General features: G+C 35.9%; 4 protein-coding genes across 6 annotated transcripts; 2 read left to right on the top strand and 2 right to left on the bottom strand.

The window, feature by feature from the left end:
- The first annotated feature begins 117 nt into the window (after positions 1–117).
- LOC107035438 (yrdC domain-containing protein, mitochondrial-like) lies at positions 118–1,128 on the top strand. Its single transcript, XM_015252821.2, has one exon. It carries the CDS (start codon positions 212–214, stop codon positions 1,091–1,093), a length of 882 nt encoding a protein of 293 aa, XP_015108307.1. The 5' UTR covers positions 118–211; the 3' UTR covers positions 1,094–1,128.
- LOC107035433 (protein Lilipod) lies at positions 1,096–5,090 on the bottom strand. Of its 2 annotated transcripts, XM_015252815.2 has the most exons (10): positions 5,028–5,090; positions 4,689–4,872; positions 3,810–4,074; positions 3,632–3,735; positions 3,441–3,567; positions 3,296–3,364; positions 3,083–3,212; positions 2,625–2,976; positions 2,305–2,536; positions 1,096–2,227 (listed from the first exon to the last, which is right to left on the bottom strand). In XM_015252815.2, exons 2-10 carry the CDS (start codon positions 4,746–4,748, stop codon positions 1,989–1,991), a joined length of 1,578 nt encoding a protein of 525 aa, XP_015108301.1. In that variant the 5' UTR covers positions 4,749–4,872; positions 5,028–5,090; the 3' UTR covers positions 1,096–1,988. The 2 variants fall into 2 exon arrangements, with proteins under 2 accessions (XP_015108301.1, XP_015108300.1); XM_015252814.2 differs by lacking the exon at positions 5,028–5,090 and having other exon boundaries at positions 4,689–5,003.
- A 295-nt stretch (positions 5,091–5,385) lies between these two features.
- On the top strand, positions 5,386–9,882 carry LOC107048871 (nuclear pore complex protein Nup155). 2 transcript variants are annotated; one of them, XM_015272308.1, is made up of 3 exons: positions 5,386–5,656; positions 5,728–5,851; positions 5,941–9,882. In XM_015272308.1, exons 2-3 carry the CDS (start codon positions 5,731–5,733, stop codon positions 9,750–9,752), a joined length of 3,933 nt encoding a protein of 1,310 aa, XP_015127794.1. In that variant the 5' UTR covers positions 5,386–5,656; positions 5,728–5,730; the 3' UTR covers positions 9,753–9,882. The 2 variants fall into 2 exon arrangements, with proteins under 2 accessions (XP_015127794.1, XP_015127793.1); XM_015272307.1 differs by having other exon boundaries at positions 5,725–5,851.
- A 349-nt stretch (positions 9,883–10,231) lies between these two features.
- On the bottom strand, positions 10,232–18,424 carry LOC107035481 (synaptic vesicle membrane protein VAT-1 homolog-like). Its single transcript, XM_015252904.1, has 6 exons — positions 17,190–18,424; positions 14,344–14,473; positions 14,009–14,224; positions 13,344–13,492; positions 13,086–13,245; positions 10,232–13,024 (listed from the first exon to the last, which is right to left on the bottom strand). Exons 1-6 carry the CDS (start codon positions 17,495–17,497, stop codon positions 12,569–12,571), a joined length of 1,419 nt encoding a protein of 472 aa, XP_015108390.1. The 5' UTR covers positions 17,498–18,424; the 3' UTR covers positions 10,232–12,568.
- Positions 18,425–18,463: the final 39 nt, after the last annotated feature.

Raw genomic sequence — 18,463 nt, 5'->3', positions numbered from 1 at the left:
ACAGTTGTCCGTATATTTTCAAAATTTCACGAAAAATAAGCAGCCGAAGTTATCCAAAATTGAAAGAATTAGACGACGTATTGGGTGGAGCAGCGGCTTGGGAGAACGTGGATTCTACTGAGGAACGTTGTCCAAAGTGTACACATCCACGTGCATATTTCATGCAAATTCAGACAAGATCAGCGGACGAGCCTATGACAACATTTTATAAATGTTGCAACCCACAGTGCGGTCACAATTGGCGAGAGTAAATGCTACTATTTGGAATATTGGAGGAATAAGATATATTATGGAAGTTAATTATCAACCACCACTCAAAGTAACGCTAAATCAAGTAAGCTGTCTGATGAATAGAATGAGTCCAAATGCTAAACACTGGTTCATAGGGGGTGAACGTTGTCTCGCAGTTGGGGTTAAATTGATTAAAGAGAATAATATAATAGCCATTCCGACAGATACAATTTATGGTTTAGCAACGCTTGCTCAAAACACTCAGACTGTTGAAAAGTTGTATGAATTGAAGGGTCGAAATAAAAATAAGCCCCTGGCTATTGCTCTCAGTAGCATAAAAGATATTCCACGTTGGGCTGAGACTGATCATCTTCCTCCAAATTTATTAATGGCTATTTTACCTGGACCAGTTACTGTCGTTCTAAAGCGAAAACCTCTATTGAATCCAGCCCTGAATCCTGGTATCGATACAATTGGCATTAGAGTCAGTGAGAGTAAATTTCTCAGAAGCCTATGCAGAATTATCAATGAACCTTTGGCACTCACCAGTGCCAATTCCAGTGATCAACCAAGTTCTCTAACTCCTGATGAGTTCCAACATCTCTGGCCGCAATTGGGGGGAATTTTTTACACAATCACTGATAAAAAAAAATTAGATGAGTCGTACAGAGTTGGATCGACTGTTGTTGATTTGACAGTACCAAATGAATTTTATATTATTCGCAGAGGAATATTACTCGATCGAGTTTTCAAAATAATGTACAGATATGGCTTAACGAAACGAGACAGGCCCGATGAAAAAAATGGGACAAGTGTAAATGGTGCCATACAACAACAACAACAACAACAACAACTACAATGATATGTCATTAAAAATAAAATTTCATTCAAAACAAGTATAACAAATTGTACTTGTTTTATCCCCAAGGTACAAACATGAATAATTATTTAAAGAAGAGTCTTGAGTACATCAGTTGTTTTTATTATTTATAGCAGTTGTGAAGTGCAATTATTCAAGTTAATATTGTCTTATTAATGAGAATACATATCACATGAAATTCTTTCAAAATGTCTATAAAATGTATTTTGTATCTCATATTAAGGCCTTACAATTAGGTTGATTGTATAACCGAAAGTCCAAAGTGAAAATGCCAACAAAAACATGTGGGAAATAATTTTAAATATCCTCTAATTTGCCCACTATCTATCCACTGACTTTGAATGCACATTTTATACAGATAGCGTCAATTTTCATGCATTGTGAAAGAATTTCCATTCTTCGAATGCATTCACATACATCGACGTTTTTTCTATTAACAATCGTCAAAATTTTAGTTTCTTTGATAAAAAAATGTCATTCTGACTTCTGACACACTTGAAATAAAAATACATGTATCCAATTTGAATTACATGCACACACTTTTATCACAAGATATATCACGCTATAACGTTCACATGTTTCTCAAATGGGAAGCAAGTATGTGGTTTCAAATAATACCTATCTACAATGAAGAATGAGAAAATTATGAATACGTTGGAGTAATTATCTCTTCACTTTCAACATCTCTAGTAATTTTATCTAATACCAATTCCCTGGTGGATATAGTCATTCTCACTATTTTTTTTGTCTCAATTCAAGATGCATATTAAACTAGTTGCAATGAAATGATCGTTCTTTGCATTTTCCTATTCTTTCATTTATTTATTTTTTTATTATTTTTTTTAAACGATCATCTTCTTATAATTGTAATATCAGTCTAGTCTTCTTTATTAGAGAATGGCCCCGTTTGACTTCTTTTACCATCCAACCTAAATATACCAATTATGCTGGTACGGAGTCTCGTGTAAATTTCCTTCCTCACAGTCGCCGTAAATTTGGTGGCAAGGCATGCAATAGCAGCTATTGCAAATATAAGATTGTAAAATAAAACGAGTTTGAAATTACCAAGCCACTCAATGCGTCCAAAGTCACCCAATAAATCAAAATTTGTCATTCCTAGAATTGAAGAAAAAAAAAATTGATTAAATAGTTATTGAAAAATACTATCCATGAAGGTTTCTTCATTGTCTCACCTAATATACGGGATAAAAGCGGTAAGGCTGAGCTGAGAACCAACAGAAGGGCACAATTAGCAATAAGATGAGTAAGAGGTGTTGAATGAATACGTGGCCTAACTCTTCTCACGCCGGGAAGTCCGTAGAGGCCAATGGCACTTGTGGCCGCCAAGTATAGTATTACAACTACCTCAACTGCAGCACCAATTGGTCCGAGTTTTGACAGCGAACTGATTCCCAGCGTAAATTGCTAAAAGAAATCATTGAATTGGAGTTTTGCACTATAAATAAGTTGTGAGGTGGAGAAAGAAGAAGAAAAATAAAAAAAAAAGTAGTACCCTTGTACTCAATGGAAGTGCTTTAATTCCAATGAGCAATTCCAGTGTGTTTTGCACTGCTAAGAGGGCAGTTGTGGTTGACAGGATCAAGAGAGCCAGCATCGCCAATGGATAAACAAGAGTTCGTCTAACCCACCAAGTTCTTCTCTGCTTATCAAGTATTTTACTATGTTTCTGTACATCGTTTAGTCTTTGGATAAGGCCACGTTGAAGAGCCCCATTCTTGAGGCACATTAAACTTGGATTTGAAACAAGAAGTTGTTCATCATCGTCAGGTACACTGTTGCACGATGGTGGTGACATTGGCATTGGTGAAACGTAGGATTTTCCCGTAGCTTGTGCATGTTCAAGGCTAGGAAATACAATATTTTTATATATTCACTCTGTAGAGTAATTCATATCAATTCATATCTCTTGATAAGAGGCATAGAGGCATAAATAATGTTAAGATGATTCACCGTCTTTTTATGCAGTCTTCCTCCAGTCGATAGGCAAAGAATTCTTCATCTAAATTTTTCAAGAATTGTGGCTTAACAAGACAGGATCCAACAACACCAAAAAGTCGTACAAATCCCACTGGTGTACACACTGAAAATACATAATGGATGATGAATTTTTTTTTTAATGAAAAAAAAAGGAAGAATAAAAAATCTTTTGAAGGAAAAACTCACGTAACAACATGACAACTCCGACGAATGATACACAAGAATATAAAAAGGGTAAATAGTAACTCCATAAATCTGAAAAATTTGACACTTGGATAATATTGGTACCGTAATCGCTTGAAATATGTATACAAATTCAAGGCATACTCACTGAGTAATGTGTGGAGACTCGATTGTTGATAATCAATGAGTGCCGATAACACATATGTCATACCGAGAACTAGAGTTCCGAGCAGGCATAATACTGTCACGGTCTCATAAACTCTGGCCATAACTCCCTAAATAAAGTCAATTTATGAGAGTATAACAAGATGATTCAGTACATTTCATTATTATTATTACCTTTTTATATCCAACAAATCCTTCAGATTCCGTAAAAAGATATGCGAACGGTAGAAAGACGAACAGAGAGAGGTTCGAGAATAGGAATACATGATTCCAGAGGCCTAAAAGGGCATTTCAATTTTACAAATAACCATATTTTTTACAAAACACCATAAATACAGTAAACGCTATTTACCTTGTATAAGAGAGCTATTGAGCCATTTAACATAGTAACTATTTGGATAAAGTATGAGAACTTCATTACTGGCGATTGAAACTGGTAAAAGTAATGTTGCACCAACTGACACTGCTAGGGCAACAGTGCATAGCCATAGGCTAATTCTATAAACTGTCGCCTCATCTTCATCTACTGAAAAATAGTCTTCTCGATCTGTACGTCTGAATCTGGCGATGAAAGCGTAACTGGAGATGTACAACAAAAGAAACAGAAGGAGAAATATCTGAAACGAAAATTATTCATGGGGTAAATATATATATATTCCATTGCATATTCCACTGTATGCAATGGGCTATAATTTTTCACTTTATATCTAATCCACTCTTTAGCTTGTTTGCATTGGAAGAGTATGTCGATAAAAAAAAAGGTCATAATGCACATCAATAACTATACATAACACACGCCATAAACATACGCCATTCAAATAAGGTCAATATTAACAACGTAAAATATTGTGGTTATTCCATTTCTATGATTGAACTAAAATCAATGTGCAATTCTCCCTCCGGAATATCATGTAAAAAGATAAATATTCATAGGAGAAAATGCTATCAAGGTCAATGATAAAGACATGACGATTTCTCTCGACCAAATTTGGAACAGATTTTCGCATTGTCCATGGCATTGCCAAGCGTTTCTAAAAAAAAAAGCTAGTTTTTTATTTCATTTCAGCGGGATGTCGCTTATTAAGGTCAATGATCTATCTGCAAAAACAAGGTAGAGAAGCAGTTTCACATACGTGTGAACAAAAAACAATAATGATGAAGTGTGGAATGTTGTTTGATAAAAAAAAGCGTCCAACAGTTGAGAATGATAATTGATCTATATTGTACTCACAATATTTTCTCGGACAGTATTGTGGAATAATTGTTCCCTGAGATCAGCATCATCTTCCATCTTTTCACCTATTTCTCAGCAAATTTTTTTTGGTTAAATACTGAATCGTCGAGTGTAACGACATTTTACATGAAAAGGCTATAGATACTCCAATTTGTTCACACGCACCACATCACAATTTCAACTGAAAGCACAAATATAAACTACCTCTACAACAATTCTATAATAGAAATGTATTGATAATTGTATTAATTTAAAAATTTCGCATTTCCATAGTTGAATTTAACTATTGTCACTTGTAAATGATAGAGTCTCTCATCTCTCTAGTGTCATACTTACGATATCCGATTTCCCCTACCACATACCACTTCTGTGCGACGATGAGGGGCTGGGGGAGGAAGAGAATTTGTTAATTGGTCGTTTAGCTACTAGGCGCCATTTTCAAAATCCCTCCAATTGCAACTAAAAATCCGAAATAATAAAAAAATTTTGGTCCCGGAATGAACACAATAGCGATTTCAAATAATAAAAAAATCATTGGAAATTTTACGAAATTATAAATCAGTGTGTATCTGCAATAAATTGATTGAAAGAAATTTCTCTCGCAGCCATTTTTGGCGCTCCAAAAAATCCAGTGTAGCCTCTACACAGGCAGCGCGCGCGCACACGCATCAATTTATATGGACCTACTACTGTTAAATAGGCGGGATCGGCTCAATTCTACAATGGATAGCCGGTAGTTGTGAAATTTTGAAGCTTTCAATGGTGTTTTATACATGGTAGTCAGACCCCACTGTTACTAATTATCATCGATAATCCGTGAGAATGATTTTTTTCCACATGTAGACAAATTTCCATCAAATGAAAGTACTTTCATGGTGGTATATACACAAGTGCATGTGTGACATAACCAAACAAAAGTAGGATCTCAGAACGTTTCTATTTTATAGATAAAAAGTAAACAAGAGGTGAATATTTCGTTGAATTATCTATGAAAAATATGCATATATAGTTAATTGATGGATTAATATTTTAGCAGAAAATGGAACCTCTAAAAATCCATTTGGATGCCCTCGAGATGGCTGGGAAGATGGTGGACAAACACATGATAGCAGACAGTAATTTCCCATCTTTGATAAATCTCATGAGATACTCGGTACAAGGTAAAAAACCTAAAATATTCATCCACAGTTGTTTCACCAATACATATGAGTATGTCGTCAAATTAATGTTGAATTGCAATGAAATTTAGGAGGACCGACTGTCAGTGGTTTGGACGATCATGACTATCCCAATTTGAATGGCAATCTAAGCCTCAGTAGCATAAATCAAATGAAGATGCACAGTAAGATTCCACTGCCTTCGGAGGTAATGGAACACTTTGGTCATATGCAATGTCACTGTATGATGGGACTCTTCACTGATATCTCCAAAGCTTGGTTGACAATTGACAGTGATATTTACGTTTGGTCATACGAAAATGAATCCGATGTCGCGTACTTTGATGGTCTGAATGAAACTATAATAAGTGTTGGTCTGGTTAAACCAAAAGCAGGTATATTTCAAAATTACGTGAAATATCTGTTGATTCTTACAACGACTGTTGAAATTACTGTACTTGGTGTAACACTTGGGGATAAATCTGATGGAACACAGGGAGAAATACAGCTGGTACCAGAGCCAATATTTACAGTAACAACTGATGGTATTGCCATAACAACAATAGCCAATACAAGCAGTGGAAGAATATTTTTGGGTGGTAGGAATGGTGCTTTGTATGAAATTCATTATCAAGCTGAGAGCAGTTGGTTTGGAAAACGTTGTAAAAAGGTGAATCATTCTGAGGGCCCTCTATCATTTTTGCTACCATCATTTATCACAGTTGCACTCTCAGAGGAGGAAGCCATTGTTCAAATATCAGTCGATGATTCTAGAAATATTTTATACACACTTGGAGATAAAGGAACAATTATGGTATGGGATATTGATAATGGTGGTGCATCAAAGGTGACATCGCTGTCTCAATCATCACTCGTACAAAATACTGTTCACATTGTAAAAACACTGGATAGTAATAATTTTCGACCGTTAGTGAGTATCTCAGCTATTACAGAGACTGAATCAATTCACTTGAATTTGGTAGCAGTTGCTGCAACTGGTACAAGATTCTATTTCACTTGTACTTCGGTAACAAATCCTGGTATGCGACCACAGTGTTTACAACTCATCCATGTGCGATTACCACCGGGTTATGCAGCCAATGCACCAGTTATGAGACCGAGAAAAGTTCAAATGGCCCATTATCGTAAAGGCACACTCATTCTAGTTTGTGGTGGTGATACAGAGACTGCTTGGTGTCTCAGTAATGATGCTTATCCTTTTACCAATTATTTGGCGGAAACTCAGAGTATTTTGCCACTGGACAGTCCTGCTTGGGCCATGGCAGAGATATTTGGTGAGTCTGTAATTAACATTGACAAGCAGGGAGGAGTACAGGGGGAGCAGCCACCATTGCTCGTAAGACAACACATGGAACCGCCGAGAAAATTCATCTTTCTGACAGCACAAGGTGCCATTATTCTCATTCAAGTGAGACCTGTAGATATTCTTCGACAGCTTCTTCTTGAACAACGTGGTCCTGATACTGAATCAGTTCGCTTGTACTTTGAGAGTCAATCACCAGAGCAAGCCTGTGCGACTTGTCTAATCTTGGCGACACTTGAATCATCGCAGAATGCACAATTGTCAGAGTGGGCAACTCGTGCCTTCTTCCTATATGGTGGACAAAGAGCCCCCTCCAGTTTGTCCAGTCAGCACGGTGTTCCACTACTCAGTGCTGTCAGTATACATACATCAACACCCAGAGTTGTTCCAGCGATGGATACACGACAAAATATCTTTCGCACACCGTATCAACAAATTGGTGTCAATGCCAATGAAACAAGTATTCATCAGTTTTCAGCAAAACATGGAGGACTCTATCTGTACGTTGGTAGAATTCTCAGGCCAATTTGGAATATCAGATGTATTAAACAAGAAATTGTTAATGCTAAGCCACTTGTACAGAGCACAGTAACTTGTGTTCAAATTGGATGGATTCTTGGACATCTTCAAGCATTGCGATCTTTTCTCAATAAGAATACTCACATTTCAAAACAACACAGCACTGGCAGAAATGTTACCACTGAGGGGACACATTTTGACACGACCACAATGACACATTATCAAGAGCCAATGGTGGAAGAGAGAAATTCCCTTGACGCCCTCAAGATTTTTATCACCCACGCTTGTGAAGTTTTGGGATTGTGGAAGATTTTATGTGAAAATCAGCTGCACAACATTGTCAATTCCCTCTCTAAGGAGCAGATCAATCAATTTGCAACAGCAACATTCAGAGATTTAATTTTAATGGGGCATGAGATATGCTCACTACTAATCATACATCTTATTGACAGTTACCTTGGGGACAATACTTCTGTTGATGTCGTTAGTGCCAAACTGCGAGAAGTTTGTCCAAATTTGTATAAAAGTGAAGATGCTGTATGCTCAAAAGCCAATGAAATTATTATAAAAGCTAAAATTTGCTCCAATGCAGAGGAGAAAGAGTCACATCTACAGTCTGCTTTAAAACTCTGTAAAATGGTAGCACCACGACTGAATTTAGCAGCAGTATGTCAGCAATTTGTTGCTTGTCAATTTTATACCGGTGTTTTGGAGCTTTGTCTATGTTGTGCTGAAAAAATTGATCCAAATAATGCAGCTCTCCATTATTACAAGAATAATGAGCCTGTAGAAGATCAAGAGGGAAATATGGCATATTTCAAGAGGCTTGAAATATACAAAGAAGTGACAGTTATGCTCGATCATTTGTACAATCAGAGTATGTCCAATCCATTGACACCAACGATACCAAGCAAGCCAGGACCACCTACTTATAATACATCAACAACTGCAACAACACCAGCTAAACAACTCCTTCACGAGATCATTCAAGATGCTCTTCACAGTCCATGTGAAATTCTTCACGCTTCAATTTATAGCTGGATGATTGAACGTAATCTTCATGGTGAACTCGTTGCTCTTGCAGCACCCTCCCTAGAGCCTTATTTAATACGAGTCAATGCTCCCGAATTATTGTGGCAATTTTACGAACGAAGCAAAAATCACGCTGCAGCTGCCAAAATTCTCGATGCACTGGCAACAAAACCCGGCCCAAATGTCTCATTATCCCAGAGAGTTGAATATCTTGCGAGAGCTGTTGTGTGTATGAGAAGTGATCAAGCAGGCTACGCCCCTCATCTTGGTGTATTTCTTCGAGAACTCGAGGATAAAGTTGAAGTTGCAAGGATTCAACAACAAATTCTCGATACAATCAACAATCAGCAGCATTTATTCGATAATATGGTGGTCAGAGATGCCAAACTCAGATTAAATTCTTCATTATTAGATATCACTCAATTGTACGAGGAGTACGCAGATCCTCTACAACTTTGGGAGTCTAAATTGGCCATTATTCATTGCTCTGGTCATCAAGATGCCATGTTGGTACAGGGAATTTGGACCAATATCATTGAAAATGAATTGAAGAATGCACAGACTCAGACCTCGGCCGAGGACAAAATGTCCATTGTCATGAGTAAAATTAAAATGCTAGGACAAGAATATTCTGGAACACCTCATTGTTTCCCCATTGATTTCTTGATTAAAGAGCTGGAAATTCGCGCATGCAAATTGGCAGTATCAAACACTGATATTATCACTGGTTTCCTACAACTTGGTGTTTCAATGGAGGATCTTTTGGATTTGTATGACAAACTTATTGGGGGAAATAATCGTGTTTGGTTGAATGAGGGAAATGAATTCCATTTAATTGAATCTACTGCCAATCTTGTCAATTATTTCATAACTAATACAAAAATTTCCAATAATTTTTTAAAGAGAAAAGTCATTATCAAGTGCCAGGATATCATTTCCAAATGCCTAACGACATTATTCAGTAAACCCAATGCCAGTGAACTTATTCAACGACTCAGAGCTATTCAAAGTATTCTCAATAGACTTTAATTGAACTATTTGTATTTTCTTATTCAATTTTCTTTTCTCTTTGTATTATTGAAAAATAATCCAGTCCACTAGCCCCCCTCCCCTTTTTTCAATTTTTGTAAGATGTGAGAAATTGATTAATAAAGATGAAAAAAAAAAAAAAAATTATGTAAATATTTTAATTAATACGCTTTGATTATATATATTTATTTCATTACCAGTTGACAATCCTTACCTCTATTCCTTAAAAATTTTTCCGCCAGTGCAAAGAACAAAAAAGCCCGAAATGAAATAAATTGTCGGTAAAATTGGGAAAGTTTGTCAAATAAAAAGTACAATTTATCGAAGCAATCTTTAATATAGCAACATAGTCAGTCTTACAATAAGCCGAAAAATACAATTTACTATTAACGAGGACGTTTGCTGGTTAAAAAAAAAATTAGGAACCAAATTCTCCGACTGAGTGTCCTAGCCTGATAATTCAAAAGCTCTTGTGTGTGTGTGTGTATGTGTGGCTTCTATTCATCATCGTTGAAATGCTCCAAAGTAACACGGCTACATGGATTTTCTTATATATGATGAAAGCCATATCCAAATCAATGTGTTATTTTGTACATTTAAACGATAAGATAATTGATACAACTAATAAATTTTTGAATCAATAGAAACTTTGCTTACTATAGAAAAGTGCAATTAATCAGTAATATTCAAATAATTTCTCACCTTAACATCTAGTTGTATATGATCAACTTTTACTAACTGCACATCATTATTAAATGTCCTTATCAGATGACGAAAATAAAATTGCATGCTTGCTTTCTCCTATTCATACGATTATGAATATTATTATTGTAATCATCATCATCATTATAATTAATATATTTTTCTTCATTTGTTTTTCTCATTTATTTCACCTAATTAGTCATTCCATACACGCTTCTATTCCCAGAACCTCCACGCAATGTTTGATATCATATACGTGATAAAAAATAAACTGGGAATATAGCGTATAGTAATATTTGAATGTATCGTGTAGAAACACTCACTCAATGTGGTGTAGTTTGTTGCCATATGCAATTTGAGATTTATTTTTCCTGAGGTCATGAGATAATAGAGTTGGAAATGCTAAATCAATAAATCGCATGTTCATTGCAAAAGTTATTTCTGGAAAAGAAATGAAATTTTTTCGTGACGGGAGTATGATCATTATAAATATATATATAGATACATTACAATATGGTAGAGTAGGTATTTGTCGAAACATTCAAAGCCTTGCCTAAAATATACATTATTATTACTCATGTCTGAAATTCGATGTATTTTTCAGGTTTTGAGTATTTTCGAGTTATAAAATGTATAGTATATCGCAAATTATCATTATTACTCTTAGCTATGTAATAAAATGCTTGTTTCCATAGTTTGTTTTCACTATTAGGCAGTTGATCCGATGATGAATAGTATTTGATTATAATAACAATAATTAATATTATTATTATTGTTATTATTAGTGTTTTATATTATCATTAGTAGTACTTTTTACTGTTATTATTATTATTATTATTATTATTATTATTATTATAAGTATTATATTATTTTTAATATTATTATTGCTGTGAAACAAGCGAGAGTACCGAGTGTCGAATACAAATGGCTTGTTAGAAAAATTCACGTAAAAAAAGTATTTGTTTCGCTTGTTTCATTCCAAGATATGCATATTTGTCACTCAATATGTTGATGAAAAATTGTAAAAATAAGTAATCTCGTTTTTTAAAGTTGTAAAAAGTATCAAATATTTATTTTTTATGCAAAAAATAAAAAAGAAAAAAAGGCAAATTTTACTTTTTCCACAATTATGGAGATAAATCTCACAGTGGAATCATTTGTTATTTTGTACTCAATAAATTTACAAGTTTATCGACTCTGAATTTACATAGAAAGTTACATTAGTTTGTAAATTGTTTAGGTTACCAAAAAATTATTATCACAACGCACTTTTTTGCATCTGAGAAATGTTTATTTTATAAGTAAAAACTAATTATGGCCTTGCATTTCGGTAGCAGCAGATAGCAATCATTACACAGAGCAGACATAACAATTAGCAAGGATTTATCTTTTTTTTCTTTTTCTTTGTATTGTGTAGATGTTTGATATAGTTAATTTATATGTAGCAATTAGCGGTATTATTAGAAATAGATGTGCAGTTTTTTTTCTTGTTTCTGTTATCCCTTTATTATTCGTCCCATCTTCTTTTCATCATCAGGTGTTAAATAGATAATTCGTTTCACTCGTCTCCATATGCAACATTAACTCATATATTTTCGGTCATCAGGTATTAAAAATAAAATTAATATTCATTTTCCATTTACTGCAAACTACTGTGGACCGCGTTAAAATTGATATATAGTTTGGATGATTTTACTCCATTCATTCATTCATTCATTCATTACTTCATTTCCCTTTATTTTTGATTAAAGAAATTTTTCATCGTTATTTTGTCATTTTCACAAGTATAATACCTATATACGCCAAATAATCCAGAGAGTCGAAAAATTTTCTTCCTTCATCTGCAAGCCATTGCGATCGAATGAATTAATCGCCTCGCCCATAAAAACTCGACTCATGGCCAGTTTTATTCAATAATATGAATGGACGATTTTTCCTTCCGAGGCTCACTTTCTCATAGTTCTTATATAATGATGGAGTAACTGTAGGAGTATGTACTAATAATTGTAAAGATGTTAATATCTAGAATCTTTTTTTCGCGATTGTGTTTTGCTTTTTTTTTCTCTCCCATTTTCTGTCAGTATATTATATTAAATTTACTTTAAATGGTCAATTCAACTTGATTCTTTTTCCTTAGAATCACAATCTGATTTGTCCTCAGATGTTCCATTAGTCAGTTCAGGCTCTTTCTTCTTTTCATTGTTCTCCTCAGACTCTACACTCGATGTTTTTTTCTCCTCCTGACTGGCATTTTTTTTCTCTTTAGCTTTACCTTTGGCTGGTGTAGCTGGCTTCGGTTTCGGCTCAAGGCTTGGGTCCAATACAATTTTTCCAATGTTCTTTCGATCGTGCATCCTCTGCATCGCCTCAGTTACTTCCTCCAAGGCCCACGTAGAATCAATTTTAGGCTTAACAGCACCTGTATTCCACAGTGCAAATACTTGATCAATTGCCCTCTTTACGAAATCGTGGCCTCCTTGACGATGCATCAGATGACGAAGATTGAAGCCTGAGATTGTCTTATTTTCATCAAAGAGCTTGATTGGGGCGACTTTATCAACTTGCCACCACTGAAAAAACATAAAACCATATTGTTATTTGTCACTAACGATATTCAATAATTTAACTTACAGATTTAGCAACAGAGAAGAAACTCTTTGTTTCACCAGTAACGAGATTACTTGATCCATATAAAACGTATTTTCCCATCGGTTTGAGTAGAGAATAACCCTTGTTGCATTCCTCGCCGTAGAGACAATCCAAAACAATATCGACGCCTTCAGGTGAAATTCTAAAAAAATCACAGAGGCAAGTTGGAATGAATGAGCTTGTTTCAAGCTTTCAATTGTCACAAATACATATATGTATAGTTTTTAATTTTTTTTTTACTTTCTAACTTCACTGGAATAATCAGTTCCACGTTCAAGAAGATGATCGATGGTATTTTGGGCCCTGAGTTCTTCATGCTTGAGTTTTCCACAGACACCAAAAATTGTCACATCTTTGACAGTTTTGGCCAATTGGATGACAGCTTGACCCTAAATAAAATAAAAATGGTTTGGTTCTTTTATTTTCTTGTATAAAATGATTTCATAAATATTTATTGTACTATATCGAGCATAGAAATATTTGCTCTGGACAGAACACGTGTGCGCTGAAAAATGTTGAGACGGGCGAGGCTAGTATAGGAGTAGTGTGGCTCGACTCATTTTGGTCGATGAGGAAAAGTGAGTGAGACACGCTGAGGGTAAAAGTGTGATGGGATACGTAAACCCGGTTGCCAAGGCAACCGCGTACCCATCCCACCCTCCATATAACCAATACCTCAACCCATCCATAGGACATAGGACATATTCTACCGTCCTCTCCCAACTCGTATTTGGGCGCGCCTCACAATTTCACTACCTAGAAACTTTAGCTCTGTCACCCCCTAGTCATAGGGATGAAACCTGTTGAGTCGTATTGATCAAGTCGAGTCCAACTCTCAATTCCCATCCGACGTATGTTTATCATCACTATTAATCCTTACAACTTGTCCTATGTAATGTACTTACAACTCCACCTCCAGCACTGTGAACAAGAAGACTTTTCCCTGGAGTGAGACAAGCAACATCAAAGAGGAGGATATGAGCGACAGTGTAATTCATTGTAATCGCTGCAGCATCCAAATAGCTCATGTTATCAGGAATCTTGAAGACTGATGTAGCTGGAACAGCAGCAAGTTCCGCCCATGCTTTATGTTCTGGCAATGCGACCACACGATCACCAACCTGCAACATTTATAACAATCCTTATTTCTATATGTTTTACAACTGGGGTGAAAAAAATTGCGAGAAACTTTTTAAAAATTCTATTCATTGATTATCCAATCCATTGATTTCCAACTCACTTGGAAATTTTCCACTCCTTCACCGACTGCCTCAATATCACCAGCACACTCGGAACCCATGATGAACGGTGGCTTCGGCGTCGAGTCGGTAACACCCCTTCGTGTCATCACATCTTGGAAGTTTAATCCACTGGAATTAAAACAAGCAGATCATTGTTCAAAATTTCTTGTAGATACACTTGCTTCTGTTGATTAGTTGGTAGTCTGGTTTGGTATGAATGTGCTCTTGTTATCGGTCTTTTACATGAAATCGTATCTGAAAAATTTTCTCATGTTCTTTATAGTTGAGATTTTTAGACGATACAGATAATATATACATAGATATACATCCTTAAAGAATTACTACAAAAAAAAGAACGACACAGACTACGAGTGCTTGAATTGAGCCGCCCATATGCGACCATATGTGCCTTTTTCCAGGAACTCTGTTCCCCTGTCGGTCGGTCTACTATGTCATTATATTATACATAAGCGACGATGTATGAAACTTGTGAGGAAATCAATAGAGACTCCCTCCTCGTCAGTACAAAACGCAAAAGGGTGCAAAATGGACAAGTTGGAGATGTTGGAGAAATCTATCCACCCGATGTATTCGCATTTTTTTTACTAAAAATTTCATTGATCAATTCAAAATTTCACTTCTCCAGCAATTATACAGTGGGAAAAATACACGATTATTCATATCATATTAAAAAAAAAATTAAATATAGGCGTGAATAACTAAGATGTTCCTATGATTCATAAATTCCCCTTTAAAATCATCTCCCACCACGTGCGTCTCTGGGTTAGAGGAAAAGGAACCGCACGCATGAGGGCGCGCAACTGGGGTGTGGTCCGATCAATACCAACACCTTATAAGATCTATCGGCAACGGTACCTAGTGCTGCTTCTCATATATGTATCGAATCTCTCTTCCACCCATTTTTTTCACCTCTTGTGCGCAATTGTTTTTGTGCAAATTAAGAAATGTTGACTTTTAAAATTGTCGAGCCGCAAAAAAAAAACATTGCTTAGAAAGCAGCAGGTTTAGATTTAAATTTATACTCCAATGAGAGCTATTGATTAGTTCTGACTTATTGCATTACTTCCTATTCTACATCCGATGACGATGAAGCGCTCTTGCGTGTTGGATGGATGGCGATCTTGATTATGAATAAATAGAATAAATAGACGTTTAGAGTATTATAGGGAGCGTTAAATTGAAAATAGAAAGGGAAATGGCGCCTTTTTTTCACCAATGAGCGTGACATTGTCTGAGCATTATTCATTTTTTTTTAAATACAGAGAGAAATGAAGAGAATACTGAATTTGAAATAATTTTTTTTTCCTCCTAAATTGACCAAGGTGAGCATTGATAGATAAATAAAATACAGACAATGTGCGTCGTCAGAGTGTTAAACGCCACTGAAATACTCAATAAGGCTTTAATCAGCTGGAATGATACGGGATGATAATGAGAAAAGAATTGTGCGCAAATAATAAGTCTACGCGCTTGTAAGGCCAAACCTGTTGACAGCTGCTGAAAAACCCCAATCAATCGAAACTTTTTTCTTTTAATGTATTGATTTTTATTGAAACATTGGCCGTACACAATCTAACGACGATAAACTCCAAGACCCGTAAAATCCTTATATGTATGCAAATTAAATTGATGGAGTATTTTTCATGTTTTCATTCTTCCAATCAATTTTGATAAATTCTATTTTCTTCTTCTTTGCTCCAAGTATTCCATGAGTTGTTTACATTACTTGAGGAATTCATCGACAAGGCCTTAACATATTTGAATTCAATAATCGGATTATGCATCAATATGACTCTGTTGATAGGACAATTCAACAAGATATACGTATGTAGTATAAAATCATCAGACCAATTGTGGAAATAGAAAATAATAAATTAATTGGTGAAAAATCAATCGAGTGCATTTTCAGTACATCAATGCATATGACTAATGATAAAACGGAAATGAGACTCCATTTGAAACGCCCAGGATAAGATTATTGCGCAATTAAGATAACCATAGCTTATTTATGGAAGAAATTCCTCTGAACATTACTATGGACTCATTCATTCGTTGATGGATAGGAGGAAAAAAAGGGTGAGCATGCATACCAGAAAATAAAAACGTTTCACAGACATTCGGGGTGGGGGGAGGGGTCCCTTGTACGTCTCTCATCAGAGCCACTATTGTACTGATGTGCTTAAATCCATCAGTCTTTTTAACGAGCTCCTTAATACATTCGTCTCGTGCTTAAAAAGTTACAACGACAAATGAACAATTTCACATTTGCCTGCATCATATCCTTTTACAGGAAGAGTTTATCACACACAGCTATAAATTTTCTAATGATAAATGAAGGTCAAGCCCGAGCTCGATATGATGATTGGCATATTAATTAACTGAAGACTAATAAAAATAAAAGGAGAGAGTTTTCAAAATGATTTTTTCAATTTATCAAAAATCTAACATTCCAGAGCACTTTTACTCATTTCTTCTGGAAATTATCGTCATCATTCTATAATACCAATAAACGTTCAACGTTGAGAAAAAATTGTTGCCTAGAATAAAGAGGACGGTCCTTTTATTCGCGAGCAATTATTTATTCAACATTCGAAATAATCTGCTATTCAACGTTACGTGTCTTTGTCACATAATAATCGAACAGAGACAAAGCGGAAACGACAATTGAATGTCCCGGTTGATGATCGACAATGAAGGAGTGAAATAAAAGAGAAAAAAAAAGTTGAAAATGAAATGAATTTGCTAATATTCCAAATGATCAACCGCGTAAAAGAGGAAATGAGACAATGTGTATAATGGACTGAACTATAATGATAAAACTCACCATGCTTTGACTCTGATGAGTACTTCACCCTCGGCAATGCTTGGCTCCGGTTTCTTAAGGGCCTTGACACTTTTCAGCCCACCAAAACCGTTGAGAACGATGGCACGCATGTCCTTCGTCTCGGTGGTTTGTTTCTCTTCGCCGTTCTCCTTGGGTTTCTCCTCGTCATTCTCCTCAATCTTCTTATCCTCAACTTCCTTATTGTCCTTAGCATTTTCATTCTCTTCAATTTTAGTGGGAGTGGTCGGCTCCTGAGGCTTTTTGTCACCCTCAACTGTTGGGCTAGTTTCAGTCTTCTCTTCCGCCATTTTACTTTAGTATCCCTTTTCTCTGTTTGATACAGTTATTATTATATATACCTCAAATATAATACTCTTGGGCTCTTTGCAATATAATAATTAACAATTTCCCGGAGGCGTCACGCTTTCTGTATTCTTTTCGTTTTATGCGACGATTCCTCACTCCCTTTCCTTCCTTCCTTCCTTCTTTCTTTCTTTCTTTCTACTGTAGTTTTGAGGTACTAAATCCGACGACGCTACCGCTGCACACGCTCTATATCTCTTTCTTCCTTCTTCACTGCTCCGAAAAACCAACCGGTTTTTATTTTCCCTTCTTTTTTGGCAAATTTATATCAAATGAATTATTATCTTAACAAGAAGAAACTATCAACACTCTTGCCTATTCTTATTCTTTTTGCTTTTTTCCTTTCTCTTTCTTTTCTTCAACAGAATGAAAAATTCAATCAAGGGAATATAATACGATTAACGAACGTAATTGTATCAACTGTGTGTGCGTTTGTTGGTTTTCAACAAGAAGAGACGTCTGTACCAGACGGGAGACCACTTGGTTCTGAACTGTTCTGAACGTCCTTATGGTTAGTAAGCCTGCTCGTCTGCTCGTCTGCTCGTCTACTCGCCTGCTCTTTCAGTTGAGCCCGATGCAGCCCGATGAAAAATTTCGCCACCGGCCGGGTCTATTATATGCGTTGGTTTTCGCTGGGCTTCGCGACGGCGTCGCAAGCCGCAGTGTTGCCGGTTGCCAAGCAACCGCAGTACCCTTACCCCCACCATTTGTGTTTGTGACAGATAGAGGATGAGTCCAACATGGAGACGGAGAGTACAAACGAGCTAGCTTGCTGGGCATGGGCATGGTGAATCCCTTCAAGCGTCGGAAAAATTCGGATGAAATCGAGATTGTTCGAAACAAATGATATCTACTTCGGACATTTCCGGATGTATTCGTTACACACCACACCACCACCACCACCACCACCA

This window comes from Diachasma alloeum, unplaced genomic scaffold (assembly GCF_001412515.2).
Source record: "Diachasma alloeum isolate Michigan unplaced genomic scaffold, Dall2.0 Dall_scaffold_00198, whole genome shotgun sequence".
NCBI lineage: Eukaryota > Metazoa > Arthropoda > Insecta > Hymenoptera > Braconidae > Diachasma > Diachasma alloeum.
The sequence above is the reverse complement of the archived record's forward strand: the minus strand, read 5'-3'. Positions and strand labels throughout refer to the sequence as shown.

What these genes read in the sequence shown, in the direction of transcription:
- LOC107035438 (XM_015252821.2), top strand. Translation starts at nt 212, where the DNA reads ATGTTGCAACCCACAGTGCGGTCACAATTGGCGAGAGTAAATGCTACT.
- LOC107035481 (XM_015252904.1), bottom strand. Translation starts at nt 17,497, where the DNA reads ATGGCGGAAGAGAAGACTGAAACTAGCCCAACAGTTGAGGGTGACAAA. An exon ending in CTCATCAGAGTCAAAGCATG is followed by an intron (nt 14,474 to 17,189) that starts GTGAGTTTTATC and finishes TTTTAATTCCAG; the next exon opens with TGGATTAAACTTCCAAGATG. An exon ending in TATTCCAGTGAAGTTAGAAA is followed by an intron (nt 13,246 to 13,343) that starts GTAAAAAAAAAA and finishes TGATTTTTTTAG; the next exon opens with AATTTCACCTGAAGGCGTCG.
- LOC107048871 (XM_015272308.1), top strand. Translation starts at nt 5,731, where the DNA reads ATGGAACCTCTAAAAATCCATTTGGATGCCCTCGAGATGGCTGGGAAG. An exon ending in CATGAGATACTCGGTACAAG is followed by an intron (nt 5,852 to 5,940) that starts GTAAAAAACCTA and finishes AATGAAATTTAG; the next exon opens with GAGGACCGACTGTCAGTGGT.
- LOC107035433 (XM_015252815.2), bottom strand. Translation starts at nt 4,748, where the DNA reads ATGGAAGATGATGCTGATCTCAGGGAACAATTATTCCACAATACTGTC. An exon ending in GAGTCTCCACACATTACTCA is followed by an intron (nt 3,365 to 3,440) that starts GTGAGTATGCCT and finishes CAAATTTTTCAG; the next exon opens with ATTTATGGAGTTACTATTTA. An exon ending in GCTTTTATCCCGTATATTAG is followed by an intron (nt 2,228 to 2,304) that starts GTGAGACAATGA and finishes CTTCAATTCTAG; the next exon opens with GAATGACAAATTTTGATTTA.